This window comes from Cuculus canorus, chromosome 5 (genome assembly GCF_017976375.1).
Source record: "Cuculus canorus isolate bCucCan1 chromosome 5, bCucCan1.pri, whole genome shotgun sequence".
NCBI classification, from domain to species: Eukaryota; Metazoa; Chordata; class Aves; order Cuculiformes; family Cuculidae; genus Cuculus; species Cuculus canorus.
Window position 1 is genome coordinate 57,748,358 of NC_071405.1, and position 15,837 is coordinate 57,764,194.

The 15,837-nt window shown below is 37.1% G+C and overlaps 1 protein-coding gene across 24 annotated transcripts in view; it reads right to left on the reverse strand.

The window, feature by feature from the left end:
- The window catches only part of GPHN (gephyrin), a 289,546-nt gene that overhangs the window by 45,954 nt on the left and 227,755 nt on the right, over positions 1–15,837 (reverse strand). For 12 of the 24 annotated variants that reach the window (XM_054067585.1, XM_054067583.1, XM_054067577.1 and 9 more), the window contains 3 exons: positions 10,040–10,102; positions 7,651–7,693; positions 6,226–6,363 (listed from right to left, as the gene is read on the reverse strand). In XM_054067585.1, coding sequence (XP_053923560.1) covers positions 6,226–6,363; positions 7,651–7,693; positions 10,040–10,102 — 244 coding nt within the window. The remainder of the gene's footprint in view (positions 1–6,225; positions 6,364–7,650; positions 7,694–10,039; positions 10,103–15,837) is intronic. The other 12 variants (XM_054067590.1, XM_054067588.1, XM_054067586.1 and 9 more) reach the window with 1 other exon arrangement.

Genomic DNA, 15,837 nt, shown 5'->3' on the forward strand with positions numbered 1-15,837 from the left:
GCAAAAGTGATCCTTCTAATTTTAGTAGGCATATTGTGTCTTCATTTTAGTTCTTGTCTGCATCCAAAATCACACCAATTAGAGCAAAGTTGAACAGTATGTTCTTGGCATTCTGCCATACAATATTTGAAGGGAATAAATGGCCAGCCGGTAGGGGGAATGAATTTCATTATGGGGAGAAAAATATAAGAATTATTTGCTGAAGCCTTAGGCATTTAAAATGAAGTAAGGCAGCAACTAAAGGACAATGTGAAGTATCTCTTTACTCTCCTTTATTTGAGCAATTATTTTAGAAATACACTGTTCGACCTTATTTTGATTAACTGTAATTATAAAAAGATGTTCTGAAATATTTTGATGTCATCAAACTGCTCCTTGTGATACCCACTGCTTTCTGATTACAACATAAAATAGAGAGTTACATTAAACTCATTTTTCACCTTTGGGTATTTTCTAAAGATTAGCTGGTAATAAACTGGTACGGTGAAGAATTTTAACTTCTTAGGGTATTGGCACACAGATAAAGCATCAAGACAGGTACTGTACTAGAGGTGATGGATTTGCTCCCATTTTGTATATATTGCCCTGGTAGCACTTCAGTGAAAAGGAAATGCTATCAAAATAATCAGCTAGTTCAAAATGAATAAGCAGTGGACACAAGTGTCCAGGCTCTACAGAAGTTACGCGGCTCTTGGACTAGATCAGAAAAAAGACTCCATTCTGAAGCTTAAGCCCTTAAAGCATGGCTTGCCTCTGCTTTGTAGTTTTAGAATCAATTAAACTTCTGCCTCTTTTTAGGTTCAGAAAAATAATCATTATTATGCTGTCTCAAAACTTAATCTTACATACTTACAGAGCAATACTCAGGTTACTGCATTTAGCTGAAGTAGAAGGCTAATTGGAGACTTTATACCAGATATTGATGATGGCAGGTGGGAAATACACATCAAATGACTTTGATTTATGGCACATCTGTAAAATGTTCTAGTACTGTCTTTTTTTTTTTTTTTTTTTTTTAATATAGAAGAAGCCAAATGCTCAATAAAGGCACTGAACAATACACTTACCAATGTGAAAGTAATGTCGCAAAAGACAATGTTATTCATCCTGTCCTTTATGTTAGGAGAGAGTAAATTTGGGAGACTAGAGCAGGCCTTGACTTAATCATGAATAAAGACAGGACTGTATTCACTATTCATACAGCATCTTTATTTATGGGATAGTATGTAATATAGTTAGTAATGTAAATAATCAGGTTAAAATTATTTAAGTAATTTGTTAAGGAAATAAATTGCAATCTTAAACATTTCACTTTCCTTACAGAGAAATTGTGCTTCTGAAAGACACTTTTCAGGAGTTCAGTGTTAATTCAAGACACAAAAACACAAAGAAAAGAAACACAGCACAGTAGTTCATGTCTGTGTACACTTAGTAAGGTTTCAGGTGTTCAGGACTACAATTTTATTATCTCCTGAAATTACAGGTGTATTAACTGAAAAATAAATGAATACATAACTAAATGAAAAACTAGTTCTTAATTAATCGCATTCTTAAAAATCAATATTTTTTAGTAAACTAACACATATGTTAGTGCACGTATGCACACGCATATATTTATATATATGCCTATACAAAAAACTCCTACATATTTTTCTGTACAACACTACGGTGATCACTTAAGAACTTCTGAAAAGGAGATTCTATCTTGAGATTTGTATCTGTAGATTAACAAAACTGAATTTCCAGTATCACAGACACTGATCTGCCCTTTAGGATGTATCTAGAGGCTCAATCCTGAAATTTCATACTCTGTATTAGGGAATCTTACAGTGCTAAAATAAGTGTATACTTGTTGAAAAACAAATTGTGAGATACAGTTTTGCACTACAGTGCAAAAATATGAAGGGATATATCTTTGTTAATATTTTCATTGTTGGTAAAATGATGTGAACATTAAACCAAGAATATATCTCTGCAGCTGATGATATTACCATGTAGCTAACTCTCTTATTTCAGATAGGAGGGAAGAGGGTCATAACTGAACTGTCTCAGAAGATTCAGAACATTGTTTTTTAAAGAATAACAATGCCAGGTATAGTCAATATGTTCCAGACTTAGAATCAGCCAGAATTTGATGTCAGTTATAAGGTAACGTGAAGAGCAAAATAAAATATCAACTGAGATATTCTACAGTATACTAGAATACCTTCTATTACCTTGAAAGCATATTCGCATGTAGTAGAATAAGAACAGAAGCAACCAAAGTGCCTTTTTTGACAAATTACAGTATATAAAACTCTACAGAGAACATAAGCATCTAGCCAACACCAATTACCTCCATTCTGCCTCTGCAAGGACATTCTGAAGAGCGTGTAGAATAGAATCACTTTGTTATCAGTATGGTAACATTACCAGTATTAAGACAAAATTGTTACTTAGCCCATACATTGAATGTCTTTTAATATATAAATAAAGTACACGGTCAAGGCTTGTCCAAAGCATGTTGCAGCAGGAAATTATATATGCTGTGATTTTGTTTCATTTCACCATAGTTCTAACTAAGAAGTTCACATATCATATAGATGAAAATGCCGCTACCGTGGTTTCAATACAGGCTGGGGGATGATGTGATTGAGAGCGGCCCTCCGGAGAAGGACTTAGAGGAGCTGAGTGATGAGAAGCTCAACATGAGCCGGCAATGTGCGATTGCAGCCCAGAAGGCCAACCACATCCTGGGCTGCCTCAAAAGACGCGTGGCCAGCAGGGTGAGGGAGGGGATTCTGTCCCTCTACTGCACTCTTGTGAGATCCTGTCTGGAGTACTGTTCTGGAATCCCCAACATAAGAAGGATATGGAAATGTTGGAAGGAGTTCAGAGGAGGTCCATAGAGGTGATCAGAAGGCTGGAGCACCTCTGCTATGAGTACAGGCTGAGAGAGCAGGGGTTGTTCAGCCTGGAGAAAAGAAGGCTCCAGAGAGATCTTACAGTGGCCTTCCAGTACCTGAAGAGGGCCTACAAGAAAGCTGTGGAGGGACTGTTTACAAGGGCTTGTAATATAGGGCAAGGGAATGGCTTTAAATTGGAAGGAGGAAGCATTTAGGTTAGACATTAGGAAGAAATTTTTCTTGACGATGGTGGTGTGACACTGGCACAGGTCGCCCAGGGAAGCTGCGGATGCCCCATCCCTGAAGGTGTTCAAGGCCACATTGGATGGGGCCTTGAATCATAGAATTATAGAATCACTAGGCTGGAAAAGACCTTTGAGAATATCAAGCCCAACTGTACCTGCCCACTACTAAGCCATATCTCCAAGCAGCTCATCGACTCGTCTTTTAAATACCTGCAGGGATGGTGGCTCAACCACCTCCCTGGGCAGTCCGTTCTAGTGCCCGATAACCCTTTTGGTGAAGAAATTTTCCCTAATGTCCAATCTGAACCTCTCCTGGCACAAAGTGAGGTCATTCCCTCTCGTCCTGTCACTTGTCACCTGGGTGAAGAGACGAACACCTACCTCTCTACAACCTCTTTTCAGGCATTTGTAGACAGTGATAAAGTCTCCCCTCAACTTCCTCCTCTCCAGACTAAAGTTCCCCAACTCCCTCAGCCGCTCCTTATAAGACTTGTGCTCTAGCCCCTTCACCAGCTTTGCTGCTCTTGTCTGGACACGCTCCAGCACCTCAATGTCTTTCTTGTAATGAAGGGCCCCAAACTGAACACAGTATTGTGAAACACTTTCCTGGTCCTGCTGGCCACGCTGTTTCTGATACAGGCCAAGATGCTATTGGCCTTCTAGGCCACCTGGGCACACTGTTGTCTCACGCTCAGTCGGCTGCCAACCAACACCCCCAGCTCCTTCTCTGCCAGGCAGCTTTCCAGCCACTCTTCCCCAAGCCGACAGCGCTGCCTGCGGGTTTTGTGTCCCAAGTGTAGGACTCAGCACTTGGCCTTGCTAAACCTCAACCCATTGGCCTCAGTTCATTGATCCAGCGTGTTCAGATCCCTCTGTAGAGCCTCCCTACCCTCCAGCAGATTATTACTTCCTCCCAGTTTAGTGTCATCTGCGAACTTACTAAGCATGCCGTCAATCCCCTCATCCAGGTCACTGATAAAGATACTGAACAGGGCTGGACCCAGCACTAAGACCTGGGGACACCACTTGTGACCCGCCTCCAGCTGGATTTAACTCCATTCACCACCACTCTCTGGTCCCGGCCATCCAGCCAGTTGTTACCCAGCCGAGGGTGCACCTGTTTAGGCCAGTGGCAGCCAGTTTCTCAAGCAGAATTCTGTGAGAAATGGTATAAAAGGCTTTACTAAAGGCCAGGTACGCTATGTCCACAGCTTTCCCCTCATCCTCTAAGCGGCTGACCTCGTCATAGAAGGAGATCAGGTCAGTTTGGCAGCACCTGCCTTTCATAAACCCATGCTGACAGGGCCCGATCACCTGGTTGTCTTGCATGTGCCATGTGACAGCACTCAAGATGACCTGCTCCATGACCTTCTTCAGAACCGAGGTCAGCCTGACAGGCCTGTAATTCTCCAGATCCTCCCTCTGACCCTTCTTGTAAATGGGTCATTTGCCAACATCGGAGCACCGTGATCTAGTGGGAGGCATCCCTGCCCATGGCAGCGGGTTGGAACTGGATGATCTTTAAGGACCTTTCCAACACAACCCATTCTATGATTCTATACTGTTGATATAAAAGTTTCCACAGGCTGGCGCATACATATAAATAGTGATGCAAAGACATTATCTGACAGCTATCCAAAAAGATTTGACACTTGAGCTCAGGCATCTATACCTTAAAGTCTTCTTCTAACGTGCACACCATTATGAAAGTAATATGCATGTTCTGTGTTGATCCTGTATTTGTGCTGTTCTTAATGCAGGATATGCAGCACCTTCTCAGAGATCTGCTTCCTACCTGGGCACAGGGGGCTGCTGATATCTACTTGCAGTGACTAAACACACAGGTTTGTTTCTATGTACAGTCTGTAAATCAGTATGTCAGTATGGAGACATCTCAAAGGTTTGTGGCAGCACAAGAGAAGAGCGAGCATGAAAAATCTGAACTTTCAAGTCAGAAGACAGAATATCCTGCTCAGAAACCATTTTTACATCTCTACTATCTGAAGTCCAGCAATATACTAAACATTTTGCGTCTTGAACCTCATGGTTCTACTGTCTCCTGGCTCACCATGCGATTTTTGGAAAATCTGGAGGAATCCTTGGAGGAGATTTCCTCTTCCCTATCTATTTTAGGATTACCTGTCAGCATGCTTCCTGTCACGGTTTTGTTCTGTGCTAAGAACGTTCTCCCAGATAATGCCAAAGCTTGGTGTAAGGGACAGCAGAAGCAAGGGAGACACCTAATAGGCATTATGAACACGCTATTTCAGGAGGGAATATAGTTTAGCTGAATAAACATGAGAGGTTCCCTGCTAATTCCTTCTAAGGCCAGAAAATTGTGTCAGATATCCCCATACAGTTATAAGTACAGACAGTAACAAGGTCGAACATTTTGCCTGCTGTTTGATGCCTTTTAAGACAACCTCACTGTATAAATCAATAACAGTTACCCTGGACTAAAAAGTTTCAATAAATCAAATATTAAATGAAAGTAAGTAGTGGTAGAGAATATAGAAAGGGAATTGTATTTATTACAAGAAGAGGCAAATTCTGGAATTACTGAGAAGTCAAGCAGGATCTGGAAAACACAGACTAAAATGAACTGTTAAAGACACAGACATGGAAAAAATGACCTGGAATCAATAATCACTTTGATCTGATCATTAATCTCAGACTGGAATGGGGGATTAGTGAGAATCTCCCACAGTAAGAGAACAGAGCAAATGATGACAGTCTAGCTTGGAGCTACTTGGCATCTACAAAAGTCCTGTGTTAAATCAACCACTGAGGAAAATCATAGTTTCTATGTTTCAGCTTTGCTGCATATAACACAAAGCATGAGAAAATTAATTTACATATTTTATTAGAGTTCCATTACAGATTCCTTCAGTGAGCAGTACTGAGCTCAGTCTATATTCTCGTGACTTTGAAAGGAGACTTCTGCTCCTATTATTGGCACTTCCTAAAGCAGTTTATCCTGGAGAAGGTACTGTCTCGGACATCTCACAACATCAGTAAAAGAACAAGTGCTTGAGAAGGTTGTAAAATAAGGAAATAACCACCCTAATCCTCACAAAGAATCCAATTTAAATTACCTCTGTAATTGATGATTTCTGTTCCAAGCACTGGGGTCATCTCCAGAACTGTAATGAAGGCCTTGTCCATAGACGTCAATGGGAATGGAGACATGCGGTGTCTTCTTGCTACCTTGGTAATGTCAACAGCACTGTGACCTGCAGTGACAGAGCACCAATATTATGTATGCTACAATGCATAGATGTAGGCAGTGATGTTCATTTAAACCACTTTACCGAAATTAATCTGGCACTTTGAAGTAAATTAAATTAGTTAATTATAACTATTAAGCATTTATGTCAAACACTGGTGAGGCACTGTATTAAATTAGAATCAAAATTCTAGACTTAAATCTAGAGATTTAAAACAAAATGCAATTTACGTTTGAAGAAGTTCACAAAAGTGTATATCCTCACTTGTCATGAAAAACATACTAGAATTCTTAGTGAGAAGAACAGGATCAGCTAATCAGAAACAGAAACCCTGCAAGATGATGGAGTATTTTACACTGAGGATGATAATCTGAGGATAAGTTCTATGAAGTATGAACTCAGTATGATTCACTCCTCATTCTGTTCTCCAAAAACATATCTCAATATGCTATGTGCAGCGCACAGAGGAAATACAGAACTGGACACTGCCCCTGTGAATTTGCAAACTAAGAATGAGAATGGAATAAAAAGCTTTGGAAGGAGGATAGAGGAAAGCACAAAGAAATCACTGGACAGTCAGGACAGTAGTGTGGAAATTTACTTTTCCCGAGTATGAAAAGGTTGGGAATAAATACAGCAAAAGTTGCTTGAAAATCTAGCTAGCAGCATGTTTGATTTCTTGATACTTACTGAGAGAGTTAACAAAGGGACAACAAGCTTTGAAGGATTTTGAAAGCGAAGACAAGAAACTGAAGAGAGGAAACTATTGCAGGAATACATAAATAAAATTAACAGATACAACCCAAAAGATTAAGAAAATGTAATTTGTAGGAATATCTTGAATGGATTTGCCTAGAACAAGAAGGCATTTATGAGATCCAAAGCTGATGATGTTCTGTGTGCAATATTCCTAAAGCAACATAAATTATAAGAAAGCATTAAAAAATATTAAAAACTAATTTTTAATGACATGATTTCACTTCACAGTAGCTACTTAAATATCCAATTTGTTGCTGCACATGCCTTCACACTCTGCAAAAATAAAGATTATCGCTTTAAGTGTAGTTATCTAATACAAAAATAATAATAAAAAATCATTAAAAGGCAACTATCCATTAATACATGAACACTATGAGCTATTCACTTTTATTTTCTCTTTAGACTGAATTTTATTTTCTTATTACATTTCTTCTGCCAACCCACTTATGTCCCAACTCTTCTTATCTCACTATCATTTGCTGTTTCCTGAGCAGTCTTAGTTTCTCAGTAGAGCTATGAAGTTTCAGTACTTACTTGCTCTGAGGATGTTCTCCTTGCTGCTGCACCTAGACTGGACCTGCAGAGAGAGCACAGAGTCTATGAGCTACAGAAGTTAACAAGAATACAAAATACAGAGATACAACGGGCAAGCTCCTGGGATCTAAGACAGAGGCTATACATATTTTCAGCAACATTCTTACATACTTTACATGAGAAAAGTATATTTAAGCAAAAAGGTACTAGCTGATGGTCAGAATCTGATACAAGCAATTTGATCCCCACCCCCCAAAAAAACCAAGATGGCCTAAAGACAGTAATAGAGTAAAATCAAAGAATATAACAGTTAAAATTACATGTCAAGCTCCAGTTTTAAACAGAAAACTCCCATTTTCTTACACAAATGTAATTACAGTAACTCTAACTATAGGATCATGACCTGCTTTAAAATTCTAGTATTGATATATTCAGGTGCTATGGAAAGAGCTTTAAATAATTTAGATTGTGTTGATTCTGAAGATACTTGATAAGACTTATTCCAATGTATAAACAACTCACAACTGTATGAACAGCTCCTGGTTGGAGCCAGACAAATTTACTCAGTTGTTTCTTTTGGTTAAAAGAAATGTTATGCTCAGTATGAATTTTGCAGTGCAATTCTACTGAGAATGATTACTGGTTTCTCAACAAATCCTCTTCCTAGATGCTTAGCTGCCACTGTGCTATTCCAGATACATTAGTGTGACTCAGGGAAATCGAAGGATTCGCATTGGTCTGAATTTCTAGTAATACTAGATGTTTATTGTTCCGTTTGTTTATCAAACAGATTTAAAAAAGACTTGGCTTTTTTTTGAAGAGTATCAGTCCTGTAAACAAAACACAGTTTAAACTTCACCTATACTGAAACGTAAGCTCTTGTTAATTCTTCTCAGGTGTGGAAAGACAGCACATTGTATAATAGCACCGAAGCTGCAAGTTTTTAGATGAACTAATTTGAACAGCAGTCAATCTTCTGGCAGGCCAGCTGACTGAACGCTTGAATAAAAAGCTTTTTGTGTGGACAAAATCCCAGCCAAAGTAAACTTCACAGGAAGACAAACCTCTGAGAGACCATGAACAGAATTCTTCCCTTTTTCAGTTTATTGACAAATGTATTGTTAAATTTCAGTGAGAGTACTAATAAAGCAAACCCATGTACACGTGGTGAAAGAAGTGGAATAGCACAGGTGACGCTGAGGTTATAATTTCCCTACAGAACATTTGTCTCTGCTAAAAGGTGAAGGAGTGAATCCAGATTACCTTTCAGACCACAGCTGCAATTTGCAGCTACATAAAAATTGCCTAGAAAGTTAGTATGTATGATCTAATAATTGACGAAGAATGGTACATGCTCAACCACCAAAAGGCTGTCTTCAGAATGGAATAACCATTTAAGGCTGAAACCAACTGTGACCCAGCTTCTAAACCTCTTTCTTCTGTTCCACAGCAGCTTGCCCCAAATGTGTATTCACATAAAAAATTGGATTCTAGAGTGCAACACAGTCCACTTATTGTAATGGAATAACTCATGGAAAGTAATGTTGCAACTAAGAGTGGGTTATGGTGTCCTTCCCTGAAAGAAAACTGCTAATAAAAAAAAAAAAACAAACAGAAAACCTCCAAGCCCTCCCTCCTCCCCACCAAAAATACTATACAAGAAAACTGCAAAAAAAAAAAATATTAATGATGCCCAAATTTGGCCCAGAGTTGTTTTACTGGATTTCAAAAGCATAACGTGAACTCTCTTTGGAAAAAGTAAATATTTATCTATAATTTACAAAAGGACAATTCTGGACCAAAAAGATGGTGTAATGGTAGGAAAGAAAGCACAAAAGAGAGAGGCACAGACTGACAGAGAAAGAGAGAGAGAGAGAGAGAGAGAGAGAGAGCGAGCGCAGGAGTGAGAAGCAGGACGGGATATGGTAAGCCAGCAGATGATGTGTGCAAAATGCGACATGGTCCTATGTGTGTAAGACTACTGCTTAAAATGGAAGAGGCTCTCTTATTTCTCACTGAAAACCATATGAAAAGAGAAAACGAGGAATGGGCCTGCTGCAAAATAACCAAGCAATTCAGCAAACTGTGGAATGAAACTCAGTGAGGTAACATAGTCCTAAAGAAAAAGGAAAAAAAACCAAAAATACAAAACATAAACATTTGAAACAATCTACTAAAACAAACTAAGTAAAATACGTGATCCAAAGGACACAGATAAAAGCTACTAGAGAAGGAGGAAAAATGTTAGCAGACAAAGACAGTGCTAAAGAAGTAAAATGGAAGTCAAGAGAGAGTCTTCAACAAAGTGGAGGAACAGAAGGAGCCCAAAACCATAGCGCAAAGCAATGTTTGCGAATGGAAAACAGCTCCTTTGAGCAGTAATAGTTACTCTCGAGTTGTAGCCTCTATTCCTCCTCAGTTCATCTTTAAGCCCTTCCAACCTATAGTGGAGCTAGTGTATGGACAAAAACAAGAGATTTATAATGAACAGAGCAGCTGAGATTTGCAGATCAAATCTTCTAATATAAAAAAAACGTTCTGACAAAGTTTTGCTCTTACAGTGTCCAAATGACAATGGTAACAAAAGACAGCCGGCTTCACACACAGCTTCTTACAGGTCATTTTTTTAATTCTGTGCACACAGAGGACTTTAAATTTACGTTTTGATTTCTTACACCCAACCTACAGTTTCCATGTTATCACTCACCTGATGGGCAACATATGCAGTATGAGAAATAATTTGCTTCCCACAAATTTTAAAAGCAGCTGTGGAAGAGGAATCCATGATAATAAAACAAAAGGCTTGATCAGCTAGACTTGATCGTTTCCCAACCTATGCTCACAGCTGCAGAATACAAACCATGTTTTAACATAACTCACATCAAAATTAGTTATTACATAACACTTGCTTATTTAATATTAATTTCACATTGATATCCTAATTTTATTTTTAAACAAAATTGCAGTAAAATATGATTTTGAATAAAACCCACCAGTTTTCTAACACATACAGTTTTAGTAGCAATGGAACTTTGTATAAATGGGGTCATGTACTTTAAGTGTCTTTTATCATATTCGTTATTTGTATGTTTTACTACTTTGTTCCTTGTGACATTTATGAAAAATCTGTATTTCTTTCACAGCTACTGCTAAGTAAAGAATCCATATTACATTGCATATAGTACCAAGACTAACTGGGGCGAGTGGCGAGTAGTATCATTTACTATAAGTCTTCTCATTCACAGTTACAGAAATAACAATCTATTGCTGTCTTTCCTTTCACACGAAGTATCGATTTGTTGTTTGTCCATTCTACAGCCTCTTGGCTCACAATGTACCTTGGCAGAAGATACAGTGTGCTATCAGCCAACACCATTCCCCTGTGTAGTTCAGGCAGAATGTAATCAAACCCAAAGTATTCAATTCACATTACTCTGTTTTTTTATGCAAACTGGATTTTATGTTCCGTAATATATAATTTCATCATGCTGGAATGCAGACTAAGCTTCTCCCATAAGCTGAAGCAGTAAATAGAATGTGAAATGAAGTACTCAAAAATAAATAAAGGGAATGATAAAATAAAGAGTCTTGCTGACAATTGCTATCTATCAATCATAATTGTTCTGAAAAATGAAATCAATGACTGTACTAAATTGGATTTATTTAAACCTACATATGTTTTGCTGCAAATAAAAATCAGTTCACAAAAAAAATTTTACAAGAAAAATAGAAAAAGACACAAAGAAAAGTTCATGCTAGAAGTGAAAAATTCATGTAAAAAATAAAGAAAAACAGAAAATTGAAAAATCCTTTAACACTTTACCATGACTGTTAGGAATGTTTAGAGAAAGTACTTACCTTTTTAAAGTCATAACAAGATTAGCACAGAGTATTAAGTCAGCTCTTCATTATGGGAGGTACAATTAAAAGCCATTGGTTATAATAAAACAAATTGCTACACAAAGATGAAGAGTTTCCAGCCCAATATGAAAAGCTAACTCTTATGGGAGTACATTTCAACTCAGTTTTACAACATGAAGAACAAATCAGAACAATGACATCAAAACATGAATTATCACCAAAAGAAAGCCCATTTCTCAGGAACAGATCCTGTAGAAGGCTAATTCATAATCTTTATCATTTATGGGAAAGCACATTGCTCCACTTTTAGGAAAGCATGCAGAATGTGGAACCACCAGCAGAAACCCAAACATACATACAGACACAGAGGACTAAGGTACAGCAAAGGGAATGAGTTCGCCAAGCTGTAATGAAGGAAGCGGGGTATGCAAAGCACAGCAGCCGTTAAAAATTTAAGAAGCCTCTTCCCCTAAGTGTCTCATAAACACCTGGCAGGTCTGTTTATGAAGTATTTCACCTACTACAACTTACTGTCAGTGAGAAAGTCCATAACTCATATAACCTCTCCTTGAAACTTCAGCAGTTTTATGAAGACAATTTATTTTGTGTGATGTGGAAAGTGTACTGCTGCTACTGCTTTTTTCTACGTGCGACTTACTTAAGAGATAAAACAGGTACCTTTCATATAATCTAACCATACAATAAGACCCCTAATAATTAATGCAAATGTTTCTTATAATTTTATACTGCAAAGCATTTCAGTGACAAGAAATTTCTCAGTGCCACTCAAAATTCAGTGCATACTGCAATGGCTGAATTCTCTTCTCAAACTGCCCTCATTCCATTTGTGTTATTTACTGTCTATATTAGTAAAAACACGATCTGACTTCTGTACAATATACTCTGCTCACAAGCCTTTTGAATGGTCTCTCAAACACTTGCCTACTTTAAATAGATTACAAATCGCACATGATCCAATTTGTAGCTCTAGGGGTTTGCAAGGTGTCTCTTGCCTAAGAAACTCTTTTGCCCTTAAGAGTGCAATACAGATTAATCAGTTTTTGTAACTAAAAACATAAAATAAAACTAAAGCATAAATAAGAATGTCTCCAACTGGTCTAATAATAGTATAAAAGGAAATTATTTGGGGCTGTCATTCTAAGCAATATACACATATATAATAATAAGGTTATATTAGAAGAATATAATAATAAGGTTAAATTAGAAGCAAATTCGAAAAATGTAATTAAATACATTGTTTAATAAAAATGTTTTAAATCTAATCTGAAGAACAGAGATAATTGCTTTGATTGAATTAATAAATAATATAAAAATGAGGTTGGTTGTTTAAAAAAAAAATCACAGGAGAAGTATATCAGGAATTGTGTGCTTCAGAAAACACGGAACAAAGTATCTGAGGGTTAAATATTCCTATTACAAGAAGCAGCCTTCCAATCTCAGGAATGCTTTCCTATTCAAACAGCACTTTCACACCGACCTGCGTATGCAATGTCTTAAGAGTATGCTTTATGTTCATCTGAACTGGGAGCAAAGTCAGCTCAAAACTACAGAACAATTTTTTCTTGTTATACTGAGAACACCTCTAAAAGGGAAAGGAACTGAGCTCAAGGAATTTGATAGGAACAGACACTACTTCTTAAAACATTTTTTAAAAAGAAGCAACCCTGTTGGTGGGATTTAGATCACCAAAATTTAAATAGGAATAATGTATTATTCTTCATATGGAATTAATCACTTGAGTCAGTGAGAAGAACTAAACAAAAATCATTTGAAGCTGATATAATTTTAGGAACAGATTTTTACTACTGAACTGCTATGCTTGGGAGACTGGACACCAAACAAGCCATCTACAGATCTTGAATATGCCTTTAGGTCTTCCTCCATATATTATTGAGTTCTCTTTTCTGATGTTTTGCCTAGTCATCTATATTTTACATAAATATATATTTAATTTTGATCACTGTTTCCCAGTAGACTATGAACACATCCATGGTGTTTTATGGTCAGGTTACAGTTCATACTAACTAGTTTTCAAACAGGACGGTGGAAGTGGGTTGATGAACACTCTACAGAAACACGAGGGCTGAATTAATTTCTTTTACAGGAGTAGTACATAAAAAAAGCATTACTCAGTATAGGGAACAAAACCAAATTAAAAGGCAAAGGGTAGCTTTCTAGGATAAGATGCTGATTAGTCATTGTTTCTCAATGAAAACTGACCTTGCCCTGGAAACGAAAAATCAATATGTTTATTACTAGAACAGGGTTCAAACGAAATCTTACATGTCAACTAAAATTGCAAGCTGAACACCTCACTGAATGAGAAAACAGGAAGAACTGTGATACATGGAGTAAAAAAGGAGATAAAATAGTAAACCACTGGTCAGAAAGCTAATGGGAAAGCAAACTTTCTACTACACATGAGAAGCACAGGCTTGATAGTTGACAATAAAAAGAGGCAAAGAGAAATGAAGTGTTTCTTATTTCTTCACGGGAATTTTAATAAAACATTTACATTTGTATGAGTAAAAATCATAAGCTGGATTAGTGGTTTTAAGACTATGGGACAGCATACAGATATGCTGTATGAATAACACTGGAAAGACAGCAAGGTTCTGTGATATTTTAGGGGCTGTTCAGGGCTTATTCAAGATCATACTTGTTTTGTTCAGAGAAACAGAATTAATTATAATATCCAGATATGAAGAGGACACACATTTTTTGTAAGCTAAAGCCCATATTAAATCAAGACATAAAAATTATTGCTAAATAATTTGTGCACAACCTCCAAAAAGTATTTCTAACCTGTGCTAACAGAATCCAAGTGGAATTTGTAAGAAACAAGAAATCTCTAGGAACACTGCACTTAGGAAAATAAACAGTTCTACTGCTTGCATTATTAGCTGAGAACAACATCTTATATTTGTTTGTATGAACATCAACAATCCCGAATGCCCTGGAAGTACTATCCAATTTGAGAAGCAGACAGTGTAAATAAAGGCAGAGAGAATAGATTTTCTTACCAAAGAGCTACAAGAGAATGAGATTCCTGTTGCCCTTCTTGTTTGCCACAGAAATGGGATTTATTTGCCTATTTTCATACAATCTCACACCCTGGCAATTTGACTGATGAATCGCTTAGCCTAGATGTCTGAGTTACATTGTATGTCACCAGCATTAACACTTTTTAAACTCCTTGTCCATTCCAGTTCAATTAGCTTTTTAAACTGTATTCAATCAGATGGACTAAAAATATATGTGTTGTATAGACATTCTTGTCTTCAAGCACACCATAAATTACTCTCTAAGCCTTGACATACACTAATAAGCTTGACATTTTAAGGTTTCATTTCTACTACAAGTGTTTTGCTTTTAAATGAAACTTAAATTATTTTCACATTTCTGTTTCTTGCCCCAGGAACAGTCAACTTCAGTGCAGCATTAAAACTACAAAATTTCCACATCTACAAAAAAACCCTGAAACTATTTTTCTTGAACAGCATGTCTCTCAAAATAAGAATTGTCAAATAAAGTCTTCATTCAAATACAGTCAAGCAAAATTGGCAAGCTAGAGAGAAACACATAATTTAGGAAATATTAGATCAACGTTACGTGTGCAACTCTTATTTTTCCTTTAATATGTAGGCATTATCATAGAATCATAATTATTTCAGCAGGGCTTCTGTGTGAGACAAGATAAGGCTATTTCATTTTAGTCTCTTTGTTCAAAAACTAGTTTCATGCTTTGCTTAACAAACTTCATCCAAACTCTCTTCTGAATGGGGAATTATTTAGTTATTGATATACTTCTCTGTCATACTCAGTTCTGCAATACAAAGTGTCCTAATATACACAAAGGAATTTACTTAGCTTCTGTTGCTTTTGTTCCTTCCTACAGGCCTCCATATCTTTGATCCAAGGTCTGTGGGAGTAAAAAAGCATCTCTCCATTGACCTTCAGAGGATTTTGAGTCAAACTGGTACTTGCTAACAAAGCCTATGACCTGTGTTTCATGCTTACAATCCATTTTTGTGGAAGCTGACTAAACAGGTAACGTTCCTTGCATTTCTATGTCAAAAGAATATGAAGACATGAAAACACTAACAATAAAACCAAAACAATTACAAGCTCCAAAACTCACTCATCAACTGACCAGTGATCTTCAGGCCTAAAGTTAAATTTCAGCTTTTCCACTGGTGTTTGCCAGCAATTTTAGTTGGATGTTTTTACAGTTATTATCATTCTAAAGTGAATGTTGGACTACTTTTAAACTATCTGAACAGGAACAAAACATATGTTTTGCCA